Consider the following 19,995-nt stretch of genomic DNA (forward strand, 5'->3'; position numbering starts at 1 on the left):
GCCTGTGGGCTCATTGGGGCTTCATCACTAGTATGTGGCTCCACACATGAACCCAGGAGAGGAGGTATGAAGGGTAGGGGGTATGGGGTAAGAACTATCCATACAGTCTCAAGATGATAAGGGTCTTCTGACAGACAGCCAGATGATCTCGCACACTCTCTGATAAGATAGTTCTGACAAAGCAGTGAGAATATCACAGAAAGGTGGAAGGGAAAGGGAAGTTAAACCACAGAGGCCCCTGCTCTCAGAACAAAACTGGTCTAGTACTTGGTGCTGTCCACTCTTAGAACAGGAGTAGACTTCTATGGAGGTGCCTGCTAGGTCTGAGGCCTCCTGGCCACAGAGCTTACTTGGCCTAAAAGTTTCTGAAGTTTCTTCTAGCAAATTTAGCTTTGCTGCCTGGCTCTTCCTCAATTCTGGTTACTTAAAAAATTTTTAAGCATTTTATTTTTTCCCCAATTATAGTAAATAAAGTTTCCAACATTCACTTTTATAAGATTTTGAGTTCCGAGCCACTTTCTCCCTCCTCTCTAAGACAGTAAGCAATTTGATGTAGGTTATTTATGTATAATCATATTAAACTTATTTCCACATTAGTCATATTGTGAAAGAAGAATCAGAACTAAAGGGAAAAACTAAGAGAAAGAAAAACAAACAAAAGAGGTGAAAATAGTATACTGATCTGCATTCAGACTCCATAGTTCTTTCCCTGGATATGGATAGTGTTTTCCATCATGAGTCTTTTGGAATTGTCTTAGGTCATTGTATTGCTGAGAAGAGCTAAATCTATCAAAGTTGATCATCGCACAGTGCTGTGTACAATGTTGAGAAGCTAGTAATATTTGGCTAGAGGCTCAGATCGGTAAGGGGAACCAGTCGATCTGTCCAGTGCAGAGATCCACCACCAAGTCTGCAATGAAGTATCTTCAGACCTCCCAGAACAATGGGAAACCATGATACCCCACCCAATGGACTGGGTCAGCTTGCATACCTAGAGGAATTCAGTCACAGAGTCAATCTGGTTCACTTTGAGTAGCATGAAGTTGCAGGCTCTCTCATTTCAAAGAGCTTGGGATCGATCACTGTGAAATCATCCCCTACCACCTGGGTGCCTGCAGTAGCACTGAAATTCTTCTAAGCTTCCCAATCATGCAGTCAAAGGAATCTTCAATAGGCACCACTGGATAGTCCTTGATGAAGGTCTTATAGAGGATCCCAAGCTCAAAAAGGGAGATGTATCTTCTGGAATCATGAAACTTGAAGTTCAAGTCATATTTACCAAATCAGAAGAATTCTGAGGCAGCAACTATCCATGACAATTACGACCTTATTAGTATAGCCAGCCTTACCAATAGCATTCTTTAGCAGCTCCAGAAGTCTTTACTCTCCAGGATTTTAAGAGCAAAGCCACCTGTATCCCCTACATTGGTGGTGTCCTGTCCATAGTAGTGCTTAATCATGTTCATCAGGTTGTGGTTGACCTCAGACCCAATGCACATGGTCTTGTTGAAATTTGCTGCTCCAACAGAGAGGATGATGAACTCCTGCATGCCTAGCTTGTTATCGCCATGGGAACCACCATTGATCACATTGAAGGTTGGAAGGGGCAGGATGGCTTCATCATTACCTGCAAGGTCAGCAATATGGTAGTACAAGGAGACACCTTTCTTACCTGCTCCAGCCTTACGAACAGCCAGAGACACTCTCAATAGGGCATTTGCACCAAAGTTAGACTTATTCTAGAAGTCATCCATCTCTATCATCAATTTGCCAGTCTTCTTTTGCTCCATGACATTCAGTTTTTTGCTAATCAGGATCGATGCAACAGTTTTATTGATGTGTTCAACTGTTTTGGGGACACCTTTCTCTGTATATCTGGTTTCATTATTGTCTTTATGGAAGCTGGTAGGAGCACCACTGGGGACTGCAGCTCAGAAGAGACCATTTTCAGTTAGAGATCAGCCTCAACAGTGGGGTTTCCATGAGAGCTGAAGATCTCTCTTGCCTGGATCTTGAAAATAGACGTTGAATTTCTGAGTGGAGCTTCCTCCACTGGGCTTAGACAACAGAAACTGAGGGCCTAATTTTTTTTCTAGAGGACAGCACTAGCCTCCCAGTCCTTCAGGCCAATAACGTAGGTGTCATTCTCAACTCTTGACTATTTCCCCACCTACACATCTAAACATTTGCCAGATCCTCTCATTTCTACCATCATAATATTTCTGGTATATCCCTCCCTCTTCTCTGTTAAAAGCCCTTATCAATTCATTTGTTATTCAGTTGTTTTTAGTTGTGTCCAACCCTTTGTGACCCCTTTTGAGGTTTTCTTGGCAAAGACACTGAAGGGATATTCCATTTCCTTCTCCAGCTCATTTTACAGATGAAGAAACTGAGGCAAACAGGGTTAAGTGACTTGTTCAGGGTCACACAGCTAGTAAGTGTCTGAAACCAAATTTGAACTTAGGAAATTGAGTCTTCCTGACTCCAGACCCACCACTCTATCCACTATGCCACCTAGCTGCCCCATCACCTCATACCTGGATTATTGCAATAGTCCACTGGTTAGTTTCTCTGCCTCAAATTTCTCCCCACTCCCAACCATCCCCAATTCAGTTACCAAAGTAGTTTTCCTAAAGTGCAGGTCTGACCAAGTCAACCACCCCATTCCAGTGGTTTCCAATTGTCTCCAGGATAAAACTCAAAATATTTTGGCACTCAGATCCTTTTCTTACCTAGCCCCCTCCTACCTTTCCAACCTTACCCACATAATCTGATTCGGTGGCACTAGCCTCCTTGCAGTACTTAGAACAAGATGCTATAACTAGTCCCTCCCATACATTTTCTCTGCCCAGGGATATCCTGCAGGCCTGAACTGCTTTCCCTTCTCACCTTTGCCTTCCATTTTTCCTGGCTTCTTTTAAGGTCCAACCAAAACCTCCCAATCAAGAGGAAGCCTTTCTTAACCCCTCTTAATTCTTGAAACTTCACTCTTGATTATTTCCTATTTATTAGCTCCTTATACTTGTTTCTTTCCTTATAGTCTCCCCCATTAGATTGTGAGCTCCTTGACGGTAGGGATTGCTTTTTGCCTTTTTTTATATCCCTAGTATTTAGCATAATGTCTTATACATATATACATATATATGTATGTATATAGTTATTAAGTGTTTTCTTGTTGTTCAGTGGTTTCAGTCCTATCCGACCCTTTGCAAGCTCATTTGGAGTTTTCTTGGCAAAGATATTGAAGCAATTTGTCATTTCCTTCTCTAGCTCATTTTGCGCATGAGGAAACTGAAGCAAACAGGGTTAAGCGACTTGATCACATAGCCAGTAAGTATCTGAGGCCAGAATTGAACTCAGGAAGATGAGTCTTCTATCCACTGTGCCATCTTCTTCTAAACTTTCCTATGTCAACAAAATAATATCACAATTACCTTTAGGCTTGGGTCACCATGTGTTGTTCCTTCATTCAAACGACTCTGGATAAGGTTCCTTTCCAGTGAGACATTCCCCAGGTTCAAACGAGGTTGTGAGCCAGCCTGTTTCCAAATGACCTGAACTTGTATATCCTACCTACTGGCTTCAATATATAGATATAGATATATAGATATGTATATATATTATATATATTATACATATATAGGCATCTTATATAGATGCATCATTTAATCTGGATTTTTAAATGCTATGATCTTGACATCCTAAATTTTCATATTTTAGATAATACATTCCCAGAGAGCAAGTGTTATATATTTTTGAATAGCTTTATGTAACATTTTCCAGAAAGGTACAATAAAGGGGCTTAGAGGGATGATAATTTTTAACATTTTAAGCAGATATTATCTCATCAGGAATAGCACCTGGATTTGTTGTAAATGAATGATGAACTTTGAGTGATAGAAACTAACTCTTGCATTCAGGCATGGGTCAGGAGCTAGATACCAGAGAAGACCTGCCACCAGAGTGGAGTTGACCTCCTTGTGTTCTCTGCCTTCTTAACTAGGAGAACTGAGCAATCAATAGGTTCCCATGAGGTGAGAAGGGCAATGGAGCACTATGGTTTTAGTTCCATTGGGAAGGCTTGGGATACTGTATTGAGAAGAGGTCAAGGGCTTTGTTGGCAAAAAGGAGGAGAAGCAGGGAAAAAATCTGAGTGAATAGTGAGGAAGACTTCTAGAACAATCTTTCCATGGAACTTCAAGAACATTTGTCTCCTATGGGGAACTTTACCTGCTCCACAGCTCCAGCTCAGGCCTGGGAGATCCACTTGCCCACCTTTTCCCTAATCACCAGTTTCACCTGTTTGTTCCTAAGGGTGTAGATGAAAGGGTTGAGCATTGGGGTCACCACAGTGTTGAGGATGGCTACAACCTTGTTCAAGTTCTCTCCTTCACTGCCCTTACCTGCCCTGACATACATAAAGATACAGCTGCCATAAAAAAGTGATACCACAATGATGTGGGAAGAACAAGTGGAAAAGGCTTTCTGCCTCTCCTTGGCTGAAGGGATGTGCAGGATTGTGTAGAGGATGTGGCCATAACAAGAGGCAGTGACAGATAAGGTGCCCAGAAGACTGATATTGGCTATGACAAAGCCTATCAGTTCCACCAGGCTTGTGTCTGCACATATAAGCTCTAACAATGGGAAATTGTCACAGAAAAAGTGATTAATGACATTGGGGCCGCAGAAAGGCTGCTGAATCGTGATGTAACTTTGGACAATGATGAGAAGGAACCCTCCCATCCAGGAGGACAGCACCAGCTGCACACAGAACCTTTTGCTCATGATGGTGGTATAACGCAAGGGATTACAGATTGCCACATAGCGATCAAAGGACATCACAGCCAGGAGGAGGAATTCTGTAGTACCTAGGAAGAAGTAGAGAAAACTTTGCAGTAAGCATCCCAGAAAGGAGATGGTCTTGTTCCCTGTTCGGATGTTGTCCAGTGTCTTAGGAAAAATAACAGAAGTGAACCAGATCTCCAGAACAGCAAAGTTTCTGAGGAAGTAGTACATGGCGGTATGAAGGCGATGATCCATCAGGGTCACAACAATGATGAGGAGGTTCCCTAGTAGTGTGATAAGGTAGGTCAGAAAGAGTCCCACAAAGATCAGCATTTGTAATTCGCAGGCATCTGTGAGTCCCTGGAGAATGATCTCAGTGATAGTGGTGATATTCCCCATGTTCCTTGTTGGGGAGAAAGAGATGAGAGTATTATCAGAAGAAACTGTGATGCTTAAGATCTCAATCCCAATTGATCTAAAGGTAGAGGGAATAGGAGATGAAGGAAGCATTTCCAGCAGAACAAGTCCTTTATTTTTATGTACAGCAACATCTTTAACTGCCAAATCCACATCCATCTTCTTGGGCAGTGAATAACCTATATAGAATTAGTCTTGGATTGGGAACTAAGTGGGCTTATCAGTGTAAAGCTGAATAATAACTCAGATAGTTGACTGAAGAGTGTGTGGACTAAACTGTTATCTACTTTAGTTTCCCTACCAAGCCAGGTCCATTCTTTCTGCACTTACTCTGTACCTAATAAGAAAACCTGTTCTCAACACTTCCTCTTCTTTCTTTTATCCCAGATTATGGATCACCTTGTTTAATATTGTTTGACACTAGAAATCATTTCATTGTTTCACTAAACATTTCCCCTCCCACAATCTCATATCCTTCAGGTCACTCACAGTGGTGACATTGAACGTAAGCATGCAATCTAGCTTGTTTACCCAGATGTTCCTTCCTTGTGCTTCCAGTATTGAATCCTTGCCTCAAGACTTCAAGGACCTATAGTTTCACCAGTGTGGGCACTATTCATACCGATAGAGATTGAAACTCTGCCATTATTTAGTGGAAGGTGTTTTTTTTTTGAAAGCTGCTGGAGTTAAAAAATTTGTTGTCTTGCCTGACTACCTTCGTAATGATAGATCTCTTTCAATTTCATTAGAATGTTCTCAGACATCAGATATGTACTATAAAACCAAATCCACAATTGTAGTCTTTCTACATTAGAAGGATTTATCAAAATCTGTGCTCATACTTATGATGTGCTCATACCTTATGATAAGGTATTCAGGTAGTACTTGGAAGACTGAATAGTAGTCATATCTATATCTACATCTATACTTATCTCTATCTTTATATATATATGTATACATATATATATCTCCTTATATTTCTATATACTTATGTGTGTATGAGGGGGCAAATTAGGAGTCTATTATAGTAGTCCAATATGAGTTCTTATGGGAATTGCTTAAAAAATTGCCTTATTTAAAAATACTCCAAATCACTAATAAATACAGGAATGTAAATTAAAACAATTCTGAGATTCTTCCTCATACCTGCCAGCTTGGCAAAGGTGGCAAAAGAAGCAAAAGATAAATTTTGAAGGGGCTGCAGGAAAACAGGCACATCAATGAACTATTGGAGGAAGTGGTGGAATTGGTCCAGTCATACTGGAAAACAATTTGGAACTATGCCCCCAAATTTATCTAATTTGTGCATTTAATCCAGGCATACAACATTTCTCTGATGTCACGGTCCTCTTTGAAAACAAAGGACAAACACAATAACAACAATAACAAACTAGACTTATACCCCAAAGAAACAACAGAGAAGAAAAATTTACGTGTGTGTGTGTGTGTGTGTGTGTGTGTGTGTGTGTGTGTGTGTGTATAAAAGCAGCCCTTTTTGTAGTACCCTAAAACTTGAAGGTAAGGCAGTGTCTTCTAATTGGGAATGGTTAAATAAGTTGTGGAATTGTATCACCAAGGCAATATTCACAGCACTGGTGATGACTATGAATATGCCAGTATAGTTCTCAATCACAAAGTATAACAGACTCTCCATATAGAAGGCAGAAGAAAAACATTTATTCAAACACCAGAAAGCCAAATTCCAAAACCAGAAAGCCAAATCCATCATAGTAGCCAAGAAGTTGATACACATTAGCAACATAGTGGAGAAAGCCATTCCCAAGCCTCCTCCCCGCTGCTGGGGCTTTCCCACAAACAAACACTTAGGAGCCTAGGTGTTGCTTGCCTGTGTCCTCTCTCTCTCCCTCCACCCTAAGTGCTCTCAATAACGTTCTCTCAGTTCTGCTGCACCCTTCCTGTTCCACCCATTCCTCCCACCACATGTGACTTAGGCTTCTATGTGATTTAAGCAAGTCACATGGACCTATTAATGAGTGGGAAGGATCTTCCCATTTAAATTACCATTACAGGTATATGAATGTAATGAAATATTGTGCCATAAAGAATGACAAAATGAGCAGTTTTAGAGGAAACTAAGCAGATTTCTATGAACTGATTCAGAATGGCATAAGCAGAACTAGGAGAACAATTTATACCAGGACAATTATAGAGAATAACAGCTTTACAAGACTTTAGAACTCTGGTCAATGCAATGATAAAACATGCTTCCAGAGGAATAAAAATGCAATATGCCACTTACCTCATTTCAGAGAGGTAATGCATTTAAAGTGCAGAATGAGACATACATTGATGGGCATAACCAATGGGGGAATTTGCTTTGTCTGAACTATATATATGTGTTAAATGGAATTTTAATTTAAAAAATTGATTAATGAGGGAGCAGTGGGAAGGAGAGATAATAAGCATTTATAAAAAACTTATTTTAAAACCTTAATCATTTAAAAAATTCTACTTTTTATATTTTGCTAACACTGTAAGAAAAATGAAAAAAGGAAATGAACAAGAAGCAAAAAATAGCAGCCCGATTATGAAGTGATTAAAACAAAAGCAAGTATGAAACTGGATTAAAGAAAATGATATTTTATGTAACACATTTCTGAGGAATACATATGCTAAGTGCCCAATATATTATAGAGATCAGAAATCATATACTTTATGCATGATGTTCACTATCTTGTACTCAATGAGTATTATCACTTGATTAATAGTAAGAAAAGAATAATATTGAAAGTATTGTTCAGTTTCAACTTTGGAAGACTGTTAGTGCTCAAAAGACATGTTCTGAGCTGAATTCTAGTTAATAGCCTCTGTGGGGTATTTACGAAAAATACCTATAAGTATAATCACTGAAGCAGAATGAATATATTTCAATCTCTACCGTTTGGAGGAAGTACCCACATTAATGAGCCCAAAGATCCATTGAACTATCCACCTGTAACTTTTCTTCTCAATTCTAGTCACATACCACCAACTGCCAGATAGCTGATGATCATTTCAAACTTAGTCTGTTAAAAATAAAACTTTTTATCTATCTCCTTGAACCTGCCACGACTCTTAAGCATCACTAATTCCAATGAAGGTACTTTAATTGTCTCAATCACTAGTGCTGAAGGTATCATTGACTATTGTATATTCCTCATCCACCATATCTCATCAGTTTCCAATTCATCTGGATTTTACACATCCATTCCCTTCTCTCTACTTAAATGCTACCATCGCAGTTCAGACCTTTGTCACCTCTGTCCTAGAGATTACCGTAGTAGACTCTTAATTTGCTTTCTTCCTATTATCTACCTTTTCCAATTCATACTCTAAACATTTACTAAAGTTGTCTTTCTAAGGCACAAGTTGGCCATGTTACTCCTTTGCTTTATATATTCAATAGATCTTCATCACCTATAGAATAAAATGCCCATAGCTGAGCCATGAAAGTCCTCTGTAACCCAGCTCTTACCTGCCTTTTTGCCCTTACTTCATACTGCTCCCTGCCATTCATTACATTCCAATCAAATTGGAAAAATAACCATTCCTTCATCTTGATACCCATCTCCTACCTCTGTGAACTCTCTCAAGTTAATCCTCATTTCCAGAATGAACTTGCTCATCAGTTTTACTTATCAGAACTCTCATTTACTTTTTCCTTTCAGGCAATTGGGGTTAAGTGACTTGCCCACAGTCACACATTTAATAAGTATCTGAGTCTGGATTTTATCTCAGGTCCTCCTGACTTCATTTACTTTTTTTAAAAATTAATTTATTTGTTTTTAGTTTTCAACAATCACTTCTATAAGTTTTAAATTTTCTCCTCCTTTCTCCTTCCTTGCCTGAGATGGCATGCAATCTTATATGGGTTCTACACATACTTTCTTGTTAAACACATTTCCACATTAGTCATGCTGCATAGAAGAATTAGAACAAATGGGAGAAACAATAAGAAAGACCAAAACAGAGCAAAACATTATTATACAAGAGAAAATAGTCTGCTTTGTTATATGTTCTGATTCCATAGTTCTTTCTTTGGATGTGGATGGCATTTTGGCTTCATTTGCTTTTCAAGGTCACTTTCAATTTAAAGTTCAATTCAGGAGCTACCTCCTTTAGGAAACCTTCCCAGATCCCTTAGTTTATTCACTTTCCTTCCCTAATTTTTCTTGTATTGAGCTTATTTTGATACCTGTTATGTCTTTCAGTAGAGGTTAAGTTTCTTGGGATTAAGGACTGTTTCATTCTTGTCTTTATGTTCCCAGTATCTAGTACAGTGCCTTGCACACAGGAGGCACTTAATAAATGTTTATCGAATTGAATGTTGAAGTCACAATGCACTATATGGCTTTAACACCAAGCACAGTGATGAGCTTTGTAGATCTTTCTATAGGACAGGAGCAGGAATCAGAGTGGAGTTGTAAGTTAACAGAACCAGATGCAACAGGATTAAGAGTTGGATAGGACAATTCAAGAGATGCTCAGATCTAAGACAGGGAAAAGCTGGTTTTATGTGATTCAGGCAGGAAAAAAATAGGGTTTGTGATAGAGCATAAGTTGGAAAGAAATCAACTATACTATGTTGTGAAAAAGACAAGTGAAAGTGTGATGCATTCCAGGACTAATATAAAGCACATTATTCCACAAAGTATGCCAAGTACCAATTGATAATCAGAACAATCCTTCCTTTATTTCTCAGGAATTGAATATATAATATATAAGAATGAAATAATTTATGGCACAGCCCCTAGGTAGGAAGCAGAGATTTACCTTCCTATGAATTCTTGCTATTTGCCCCTCCTTTAGAGGGGAGAGAGTCTGAGTTCTTATTGTGTAGTTGCTGGAGAAGAGGAAAATAACATCTTCCTCCTTGTGAGAGTGGTTCTTTTTCTTTGTATGGTTTGTGAGAGTGGAATGGCAGGTGAAAATCACTCCTGTGCTGGCCTAGGTGGTCTTGCCTCATGATGCCTCAGGCTGTGTTCTCTCCTGGGCTTATCTGGTACTATTCCAAAGAGTTAATAAACTAGCAGGTTAAGGAAATCCTATAGATGGAGTCTACCTAGATTTTAGCAAAGCACTGGATAGAATCTGTTGGGCTCTTCTTGTGGACAAGATGGAAACGCATTTGCTACTAGGTCAGAACTGGTTTAATAGTTAGACTCAAGCAGTAGTCTTTATGGTTTGGTCTGAACGTCAAAAAAGGGAAAGTGATATTCAATAGCGATAAATGTAAAATCTTATATTTGGGTTCAACAAATTGATGCTATAAGTAGAAGATGAGGGAGGCTTGGCTAGGCAGCAATTTGCCTGAAAGTCATCTTGGGGTTTTAGTGGACTGCAAGCTTAATATGAGTCATGAGAGAGCACCCCTTTCCCCAAACCTGGGCATAGTGTCTAGAATGGGGATGTTATAGTTTTTTCTGTATCCTCTCCCATTCAGACCACATCTGCAGTATTGTGTTCAGTTATGGGTAACACCTTTTAAGGATGTTGTTGAACTTGAGGACCTTGAGGTCTTGCCATGTAAAGAGAGGTCGAAGGAATTAGGGATGTTTATCTCACAGCTGAGGAGACAGTGAGGACATAATAGCGACCTCCAAGTATTTGAAGGACTGTCAGCCAAAGGAAGGACTAGACTTGTTCTGTCTGGCCCCAGAGACAGATCTAGGTGTAATGGGTTGAAACTGCATGAAGACAGATTTATAAAGTGAGGCTTCCTAGCAATTGTTGTTGTTCTGTCGTGTCTGACTCTCTGTGGCCCCATTTGGGGTTTTCTTTGCAAAGATACTGGAGTGGTTTGCCATTTCATTCTCCAAATCATTTTACAGATGAGGAAACTGAAGCAAACAGGGTTAAGTGATTTGCCCTGATCACACAGCTAGTAAGTTTCTGAGACAAGACTTGAACTCAGGAAGATGGGTCCTCCAGATTTCAAGCCCAGCGCTCTATCCACTGAGCCACTTAGCTGCCCCTATAATGATCAGAGATGTCCAAAAATAGAATGGCTGCCTTAGAGGTAGTGGATTCCCCTCAAGCAAAGATGGTATACTTCTTTATTGGTATGTTGCAGAGGGAATTCTTGGTCAGGTAAAGGTTGGACTAGGCAGCCTCTGAGGACCCTTTCAACCCAGATTCTGTGATAGTGTTACCTAAGGAGAGTATGTGATATTTATCCTGTGTAAGGACATGAAAGGATTTCATCCAAACCCTAACTTGAGGCAATCAGCCCCTTTGACATTTTCTTCACTTAAAACAATATCATCGTCCATGGGGTCAGACAGCCCTGACAAGCCAGGCAAGACGAATATTTCAGTGATGTGTTTTCCTTCCTTTTGTCTGTCACTTTTTCTGGAATCCCTAATCTATGTCATATTAGACTTTGTGTGTAAATTGCTAAAAAAAAAAATGGTGACTACAAGGCACCTACCAGGGGTTCCCATGCAACTGCTGCCCCAGTCATTATCTCCTTACAAAAGGGTCTACTATGTAAATTATGCCACAAATCACTGGGCAAATATTCAAATTCCCTTCTGGGTCAATTGCACTCCTGGTAATAAAGATGGTGCTACTCACAGGGTGGCAGGGTCCTTCTGATTCTCCCCACAGGCTGCAGGAGACAGAACGTGGTCTGCAGATCTGAAATAATCAGGTGCCCTCCCCTTTCTTGCACTGGGCTGCCATGTTTCTCAGGAAGTTCAGTGTTTCCCAGCAATGCCCTTTTCTTGGCTCCCTGCACAACTCACTATCTAAAGGTCCTCACCTCCCTCTTAATGAGAAGAGAAGACACTTTCTCTGGACCATTCTCCTCAGCCAGGCTCAGTATAGCATCACACTGTTCTCATACACCCCTTTGCTTCCCTTTTGGAGCCTCTTGCCCTAGCATCATGGCATCATAAGTTGACAATGAACTTTGCTCTGATCTACATCTCTCTACTCTCTTGGTGAGAAGCAGCTTCCAATGCAAATGGATAAAGAAGCAAGCTATGTTAATCACTGCTTGCCAATCATCCTCCTGTCCTAGACCAAAAGGGTAACTTTTGCTGGTGGTGGCTCCCTTAGGTTATCCCCAGGTGTGCTCAAGGGGTCTCTTGTTAAATGGTTCTTTCATGTCTCAGGATAATATGCCCAGAGAGGACAATGTACATTAGACTTTGGTGAAATAGACTATGAGTGTCTCTATAGAACAGGAACAAGACCTGCAGTATTTGGGATGCTGTTTTGTTTTCATAGAGCTAGAGATGAACACAACCCCAAAGTATGGACCCACTCAGGGATCTGCTCCTTCCTCTGAGTTAATGGGGCTGAGTTCCCTAGAGATTCATTATAACACTGTTGTAATAAGGACTCAGCCTCATCACAACCCAACTGGTTGTTACTTTCTCCAGCACTGGGACTGAAAGTTTCCTTTACTCTTGCCAAGAAATAGACTTACTTTTGATAAACTTTAATTGTTCCAAGAATGACTTATTTTTTATAATACTTTGAGGCACTTGGAGGAGGAAGAGGAGTAGACAAAATTATGTTCAGTGGTCTGACTAATGTAGCCATGGAAGGGTATGATAGTGGTTGGTTTGGAGGAACTAAGGGCATGATGAAAGCTAGCACTGGCTAGGGTCTAAGAGTCTATTCATACTAACTGCCCTGTTTTGCAGGGAAATGTAGGCTGATTTCACTTTTTCTCTCTTTCCAAGCACATTTCCTAGTGTGTAAACAATCTACTTTTATTTTTTGTTTCGATTTTTGTAAACTAGTTTTTCTTAAAACAGGACTCATAGAATGGTAAAGTTGGAAGGAATAAATTTGAATAGAAGGCTTAAAATGAACACTAAAATTTTATGTCAGAATCAAATGCCCTTTGGGATACATACATAGATCTAAATGTATATGTCTACATACATACTCTAAATGACATCTACAGCTGAATTGGAACTTATATTGAAAATCACTTCCCACTCTGTAGCTAAAATGATGAAACTATGGAAAACTAGGGTTTTTCCTATAATAGGGACATGTGACCAAGATTTGATCAAAATTGATAGTATCATAAAATTAGAGTTAGAAGGATCAACTGATATAAAGCCCAGCTGATATAAAGAAGAACCTGAAATCTAGAAAAGTAAAAGAGCTTCTTCAGTTTCACATGGGTAAAGGTGGCAGAGCCAGGATTGGGATCAACATCATTTGACTCCAAAGATAACATGCTTTATGTTTTATTAATACACAAAATAAATTGATGTATTTAAATCACCTTATCAAAACCTTTCTTAACAAAGTGCTGCCCACATGTACAAAAATATTCCCACATGCACAAAAATATTTATAGCAGCTCTCTTTGTGGTGGCCAAAAACTGGAAACCAAGGGGATGCCCATCAATTGGGGAATGGTTGAATAAATTATGGTATATGAATGTAATAGAATACTGTTGTGCTATAAGAAATGATGAACAGGAAGACTTCAGAGAGGCCTGGAAAGACTTACATGAACTGGTGCTGAGCTAAAGGAGCAGAACCTGGAGAACTTTGTACCCAGTGACGACCACAGTGTGTGAGGAATTTTTCTGGCAGACTTAGTCCTTCGTAGCAAAGCAAGGACTTAAAAAATTCCCAACGGACTTTTGAGGCAAAACACCTTCCCCATCCAGAGAAAGAACTGTGGAACTGGATCGCAGAATGAAGGAGACTATTTACTTTTGTATTATGTTTTGTTTTGTGGTTTCTCCCATTCATTTTAATTCTTCTATTCAACATGACTAAGGTCAAAATGTATTTAATAGGAGCATATGTGTAGAACCTATATCAGATGACACACCATCTTGGGGAGGGAGTTGGAAGGGAGGGAGGGAAGGAGGAAGAAGGAGGATGAAGGGGGAAATGATTGTAGAACACTGAAAACAAATAAAACAATTGAAAAAAATTGGAAACAAAGTGCTGAAGGGGCAGTGGGAGGGTGAGAGAAAACAGAAGAGGGATGCTGAAGGGGGAGCAGATGTATACCAAAGACAAACTTTGTTAAGAAGTTGTTCCTGGGGTGTCCCACTCTATTCCCCTCCTTCCACAGACTAGATGTAAAGTAATCCTTCCCTTTGGAAAAATGAAACTTGAAAGTGAGAGGAGCTCCTCACCCTCTTGAGTCCATTGTCCTCCTGCTGCATACTAGTATTAGTATATTAGAATTAATTAGTATAATATTAATGTGCAGGCAGATTTCTAGAGCAATGTCCTTGGGGAATCTGTCCTTGACTTTGTGTTAACATTTTATTCAATGATTTAATTAACGATATAGATAACAGACAACAGATTTACAAATGACAAAAAGCTAGGTGGGATAAGTAACCTGCTGGATGAAAGAGTCAGGGTAGAAAAAGGTTTCTACAGTCTATATTTAACATTGGCTATGGATGTATTAGGAACTCTGTAGACCTTGGGATTACAGTTTAAAAGTCACAAGGGACTGTTCGGTAGAGTCCCATAAAGTTTAACAGCACTCTTTGTCTGATGACTGTACGGGCAAGCCCTCTTCTTTATCAGTCACCTTGCCTATTCTAACTTCTTAATCAAATCAGGTCCATTCTTTCTGCATCTCTTTTGCTCATTTTTTTCCATTTTCCCTCTTACCCTAAGGACTATCTTCTTATTTCACAAAACAATTTTTTACCCTCCAAATTCATATCTGTAGAATATTGACCTAGAACCTGGGAAGGAATATGGCCTCTATTTGCTCTACTTGGGGCCTATATTAATTTTTTAAAGAAGGAAATTAAAAAATGAAGCAAAAAATATGTAATTTTTGTGAGGAATTAATAAAACCAAGGAAGAAAAATATTTGGCAAAAGCAAATGATAGATATTATAGTTGATGCCTGATTGAGTGATTCAAGAGTATGTGTCTGACATGTTTAGTCAGCAGAAATTATATAATTTAATAATATAATTTAATATGATAATATAATTAGAGCAGACATTATGTATTTTGAATATTATGCATAGTACCTCTTAAACATTGTACAAATAATGAACATTATTAACACCAAGGGCATGATACCTAAAATTGTTCAATGTCAGTTTCAGAAGATATAAGTAAATGCTAGTTCTCAAGAATTTGTTTACGGACCAGTTTTGGTTAATGTGTCACAAGTGACCTGGATGGTGAACGTGATGTGATACATCTATGGTTGGAGCACTTATTAATCACCTATTTTGTGCCAGACATCGTGTAAAGTGTTGGAGATTCATAGACAAGCAAACAAGACGTTCCCTGCCATCCAGAAGAAACATCAACTCCAACACCAATGGGGGAGGCAGCCTAGGGTTTTGGAAAGGGGCAATGGGGGGTATATGGAAGAGGACATGCTGAGGAGAATTCAGGAAATTGCACAAAGGCCTGGACACTGGCAGTATAAGACAAAAATCTCACCTGTCAGAGAGAGGGGAGCCAGAGGGAGAGTCCAGATTTACAGTAGGGTGGACATATTTAGACAGAAGAACCATAGAAAGGAGACTTCAGGCAGCCTTAATCATTAAAGGATGTGGCTAAGTGGCTGGGAAGGTGATCTGGCTTTTCAACTGGAGCAGTTCAGAGTGACTGTATAAACTGTGGAAGGAAGGAAACAAGCATTTATTAAACACTTTCTGCGTACCAGACTCTGTGCTAAGTGCTTTACAATTATTATCTCCTTTGATCCTCATGACCCTGGGAGCTAGGTGCTATTATTATTCCCATTCCACATGTGGGAGAAACTGAGGCAGACAGAGCTGAAGAGACTTACCCATGGTCACATAGCTAACAAGTGTCTAAGGCCAGATTTGCTACTCAGGTCTTTTGACTCCAGGCCTAGCTAGCACTCTATACACTGTGCCACCTAACTGACATCTAGAAATGCTGAAGTTATTCAGATTAAATTTTGGGTGGGATACTCTAGGAAGACAGACTAGAATATGATGGCAAAGACCTGCCTTTTGAGTAATTAATGGAGCATAAACTGAAAACAAGTCAGTATAATAGAATTCTGTTGGAAAAGGCAAGTACAATAGTGGCCCATGCCAAGAGCCTTATGTGACAACAATAGGGTCTCATATTTATATAGCATGGGCCCAAGCACATAGGCAAGGGCCACTATTTTCTCCCGTGTTCCTCAGGAAACAGATTCACAAAACCAAAGCCATGAAGGAATAATTTTTTGAGAGCCCACCTGAATGTGAAACAGAAATTCACTCTCTTATGAATCCTTGGAGTTTTCCTGATGATGCAAAATCTATATCTGTAATCTTTATCTAGGGACATCTTGTTTTTCAATTTTATAGTTGCTGAAGGAACAACCTGGGTCACCTTGTTTAGTTTAAATGTAGCTTTTTTCTTTGTAGAATAATATGAGTGTAGAGTGGGAAGGGAAGAGAACAAGTATTTATTAAGTGCCTACTGTGCACCGGGCAAACATTATGTGTTTTCCAAATGTCATCTCATTTAATGCTCATAACAACCCCAGGTGATAGGTACTATTGTTATCTCTATGTTACAGATGAGAAAACAGGTAAACAGAGGTTAAGTTAAGCCCAGGGGTCACTCAGCTAATAAGTATCTGAAGCTGGATTTCAATTCCGGTCTTCCTGACTCCATCTCAGTCTCTATCCACTGTGTCACATCTCTTCCTGGGAGGGATCAGGCTAGGAAGTTCTTGTTGTGATACCCTAGGTGGCCTTTTTGCACCTTGGCCATACATTACAGGCATGTCCAACTCAAGGAAGAAGTTGGTGGCTTCTAACTACCTCCTGCCACATCATAAGGCAATTCTACCCAACTAGTACCTGACTAATCAAAACGTAAAATAGTTTTAAGATATGTTGGGGGTGTTGGTGGTGGTGGTGATAGATATGTGTGAGTGAAGTAGAAAAAACTAGTCCTTAGAAGAAGGGAGTGTTGAAGGAGGATAGTTTTAGGGAAGGTAAGGAAGGCTTAAGGGAGATCGAAGTCTTTCTTGAATGCTGGTCTCAGGCTGATGCTGAGATGTCTAGACCAGGGATAGTCTGTGAGCAGAAACCAGAGGGCTGTAGCTTTGAATCTGATACCAAAGATTAGACCGCGCATCATTGCAAATGGAACTTTGCTTCTTTGGTGATAGGAAGAAAATTCTAGTGAGATGGTAGATGGAAGTAAGAGTGAGCTGGAAAATAAAAGTAGAAATGCATGCTAAAATTTTTGTATTAACCTTTGCCAATGTAGAGGGAATGATGAACCACTACTGTCACTATGGCTTTCCCCCTCAATTCTCTTGCAGTACCCCCAATATTGTCTGCAATATTGGCTGGAAAATGGAGGAGAAATCTCAATGCATCTGGCTAGGAATAGTGGGAAATTAGCCAGCGGCTGGGGAAACTTCCTCTAGAGGCCCTTTGTCCCAGGGTTGTGTCATTTCCGTATGAAGAGAGGCTACAAATATTGGACTTCTCAAGTCTCAAAAGACAAAGGCTGACACAGAGTAAAATCAAAGTTTCTGAAGTGATGGATGGAGATGGTAATGAGTTGGGCCTTCATGATTCTTATCTTGGAAAAATTGTCAGAGGTATAGATGAGCCTACGAGCCACCAGGCAAACGTCCAGTTGCATTCTGGGGATACTTTTAACTAGAGTAGCCCTCACAGCCTCCTCTATGCGACCACTTCCCTCCCCCCTCCAAAGAGTAAGCTACACATTTACTGTAAGAATATTTTATCAGCACAAATTACCTTAGCTTATCTCAATTCTTGCCATTCCATAGAATTATTTTTAAATTCTAGCTGTGAATTTCCACCCTCATAATATGTACATGTATATGATGGGTGGCATGTTAGAAAGGACTATTCTGTTTGATTCTTGCACCCCCCATGAGTTTGCTTTCTGTCACCCACAGAACAATTCCAGAATCTTGAAGATATTGAGTCTAACCTGTCCCTGAAATAAGGTTTCCTTCTACAATCTCCTCCTTCACACTCCACTTCCCTAAAGTAGTCATCCAGCCCTTGTTTGGAGGTCTCTAATGAGGGAGAACACACAACTAATTCCTACTGAGTCATGTCTTCAAAGTCTTTGTTGGGCCTACCTAATTCTTAACGAGAAGGTGGTATGGTAATAAGTCTAGATGTAAATGCTCAGAACTGCCTGAAACCCCTGGAACTCCTTGCAGCCCAGCTACAGTGTGGGGCCCTCCCTACTGACTGTTTTTCTCTAGCCTAGGAGGTGAAGTCCATGTTTCCAGCTGTAATATGGTTCTTTCTTCCTGTCTCCTTTTATAAGTTCATCAGATCTCAGGAGCACAGGCTTCACAGTTGAAAGTTTAAAACCCACATTCCACTCTAAAGCCACACCCTTTATCTGCACTACAGAAGTGAATAAACCTATCCCTTGCCTTTCCCTCTTGAGTACACAGCAAGTGTACTCCAAAAAAAATTATTGTCCAGTTATTACCTATAGGGTAAGTTCAACTCAACAAGCCTTTATTAAATTCTTGCCACGTGCCAAGCTTTGTGGAAGGTGCTGGGATTAAAAAGACTAACAATTCCTGCTCCCAAGGACCTCTAAATTCTAAACTCCTTAACCTACCATTTGAGATCCTCTACAATCTTGTCCCTTAAGGACAATTCCTAGAATTCAGTATTGAAAGAGGCCTTAGAGATCACCTCCAACTCTCACTTTACACGCAAAATTACTGAATACAAAGAAGGTTCAGTGACATGCCCAAAGTCATATAGGTTAATACTTGCAGTATAGCTAGGATCTTAACAATGGGAGCATAGCGAGTTTGGTTACCGGGGTTTAGGGGTTTGGTAAAGATTTGCTGCTTTACTAGTGCTGCCCAGACCCTATTTACCAGGGTTGTGATTGGCATCATGGGAATGAAATTCAATTCAATTCAATAAGCATTAAGTGCCTACTATACGCCTGGCAGTATGATAGGCACTGGGGATTGTTGAGGTTGTGTTCGTCCTTCATTGCCAAAGAAGACCATGCCATCAGAGACATGATGACAAGACTTGTCCTTGACTTTGTTTTGAGTGAGGGAGAACTGTGCAGGTCACCAGCCTCACTTCTCCTCCTAAGCCAGCTGGATCCAGTGACCAGATATTCATCAGGATGACTGGAGATGACCCAGGATGCAATGGGAGACTTTGGCCCCTTTAGGTCAAGGTCTATTCAGGTACTCTCTTAAGGGAAGGTAATGTCCATTCTATGAATAAGGCTGTTTAAGAAGTAGTCAAGGGATGGCCCCTTTAATGAGGCAAAGAAAAAGAACTAAGTCAGACTGGGAGGAAAATAGCAATAGTTACTATTGATCGTCTCTTTTAAGCCAGGAGGGTCCAGAAAACAGCTCTTAAGTGGAGCTTGAGCAAGAGTCTAGTGTGGTATAATCTACGAGCTTCAGAGTGCAGCAGGTTTAAGGTTTTGGGAAAGGAAAGGAAAGGAAAGGAGGAAAGGGAAGGGGAAGGAAGGAAAGGATGTAGCCAGTAAACACCAAGTTAACTGGGCATCCTCTGGCCATCTGAATTTACCTTCCTTTGGATAGGAGAAGGAAGGGGAGGGGGAGACAAGAGAGGAGGAGCTGGGTTACCTAGCTAGCTAGGTCCCCATTCAGTGAGCTGGGTCTACCCACAGGTTGTTGTGAGGAGAGGATGCAAGAGAGGGATCATGGCATAGTGAGTAAAAAGCCCCAGTGTGTCAGAAGAGCTGCATTTAAGGCATGACTATAGTCAGACCCCACTGAAGGTCTACAAGGTCCTGGCTCAGAGATGTCTCAGTAGTTCTGTCCTCCATCACGTGGAC

The 19,995-nt window shown here is 40.2% G+C and overlaps 1 protein-coding gene and 1 pseudogene across 1 annotated transcript; both read right to left on the reverse strand.

Annotated features, from left to right (window-relative positions):
- Nucleotides 1-832: 832 nt before the first annotated feature.
- On the reverse strand, nucleotides 833-19,986 carry LOC140513991 (alpha-enolase-like; annotated as a pseudogene).
- Nucleotides 4,249-5,184, reverse strand: LOC140514507 (olfactory receptor 6E1-like). The gene has a single exon (XM_072624937.1). It carries the CDS (start codon nucleotides 5,182-5,184, stop codon nucleotides 4,249-4,251), a length of 936 nt encoding a protein of 311 aa, XP_072481038.1.
- Nucleotides 19,987-19,995: the final 9 nt, after the last annotated feature.

This window comes from Notamacropus eugenii, chromosome 7 (genome assembly GCF_028372415.1).
Source record: "Notamacropus eugenii isolate mMacEug1 chromosome 7, mMacEug1.pri_v2, whole genome shotgun sequence".
Lineage (NCBI taxonomy): Eukaryota > Metazoa > Chordata > Mammalia > Diprotodontia > Macropodidae > Notamacropus > Notamacropus eugenii.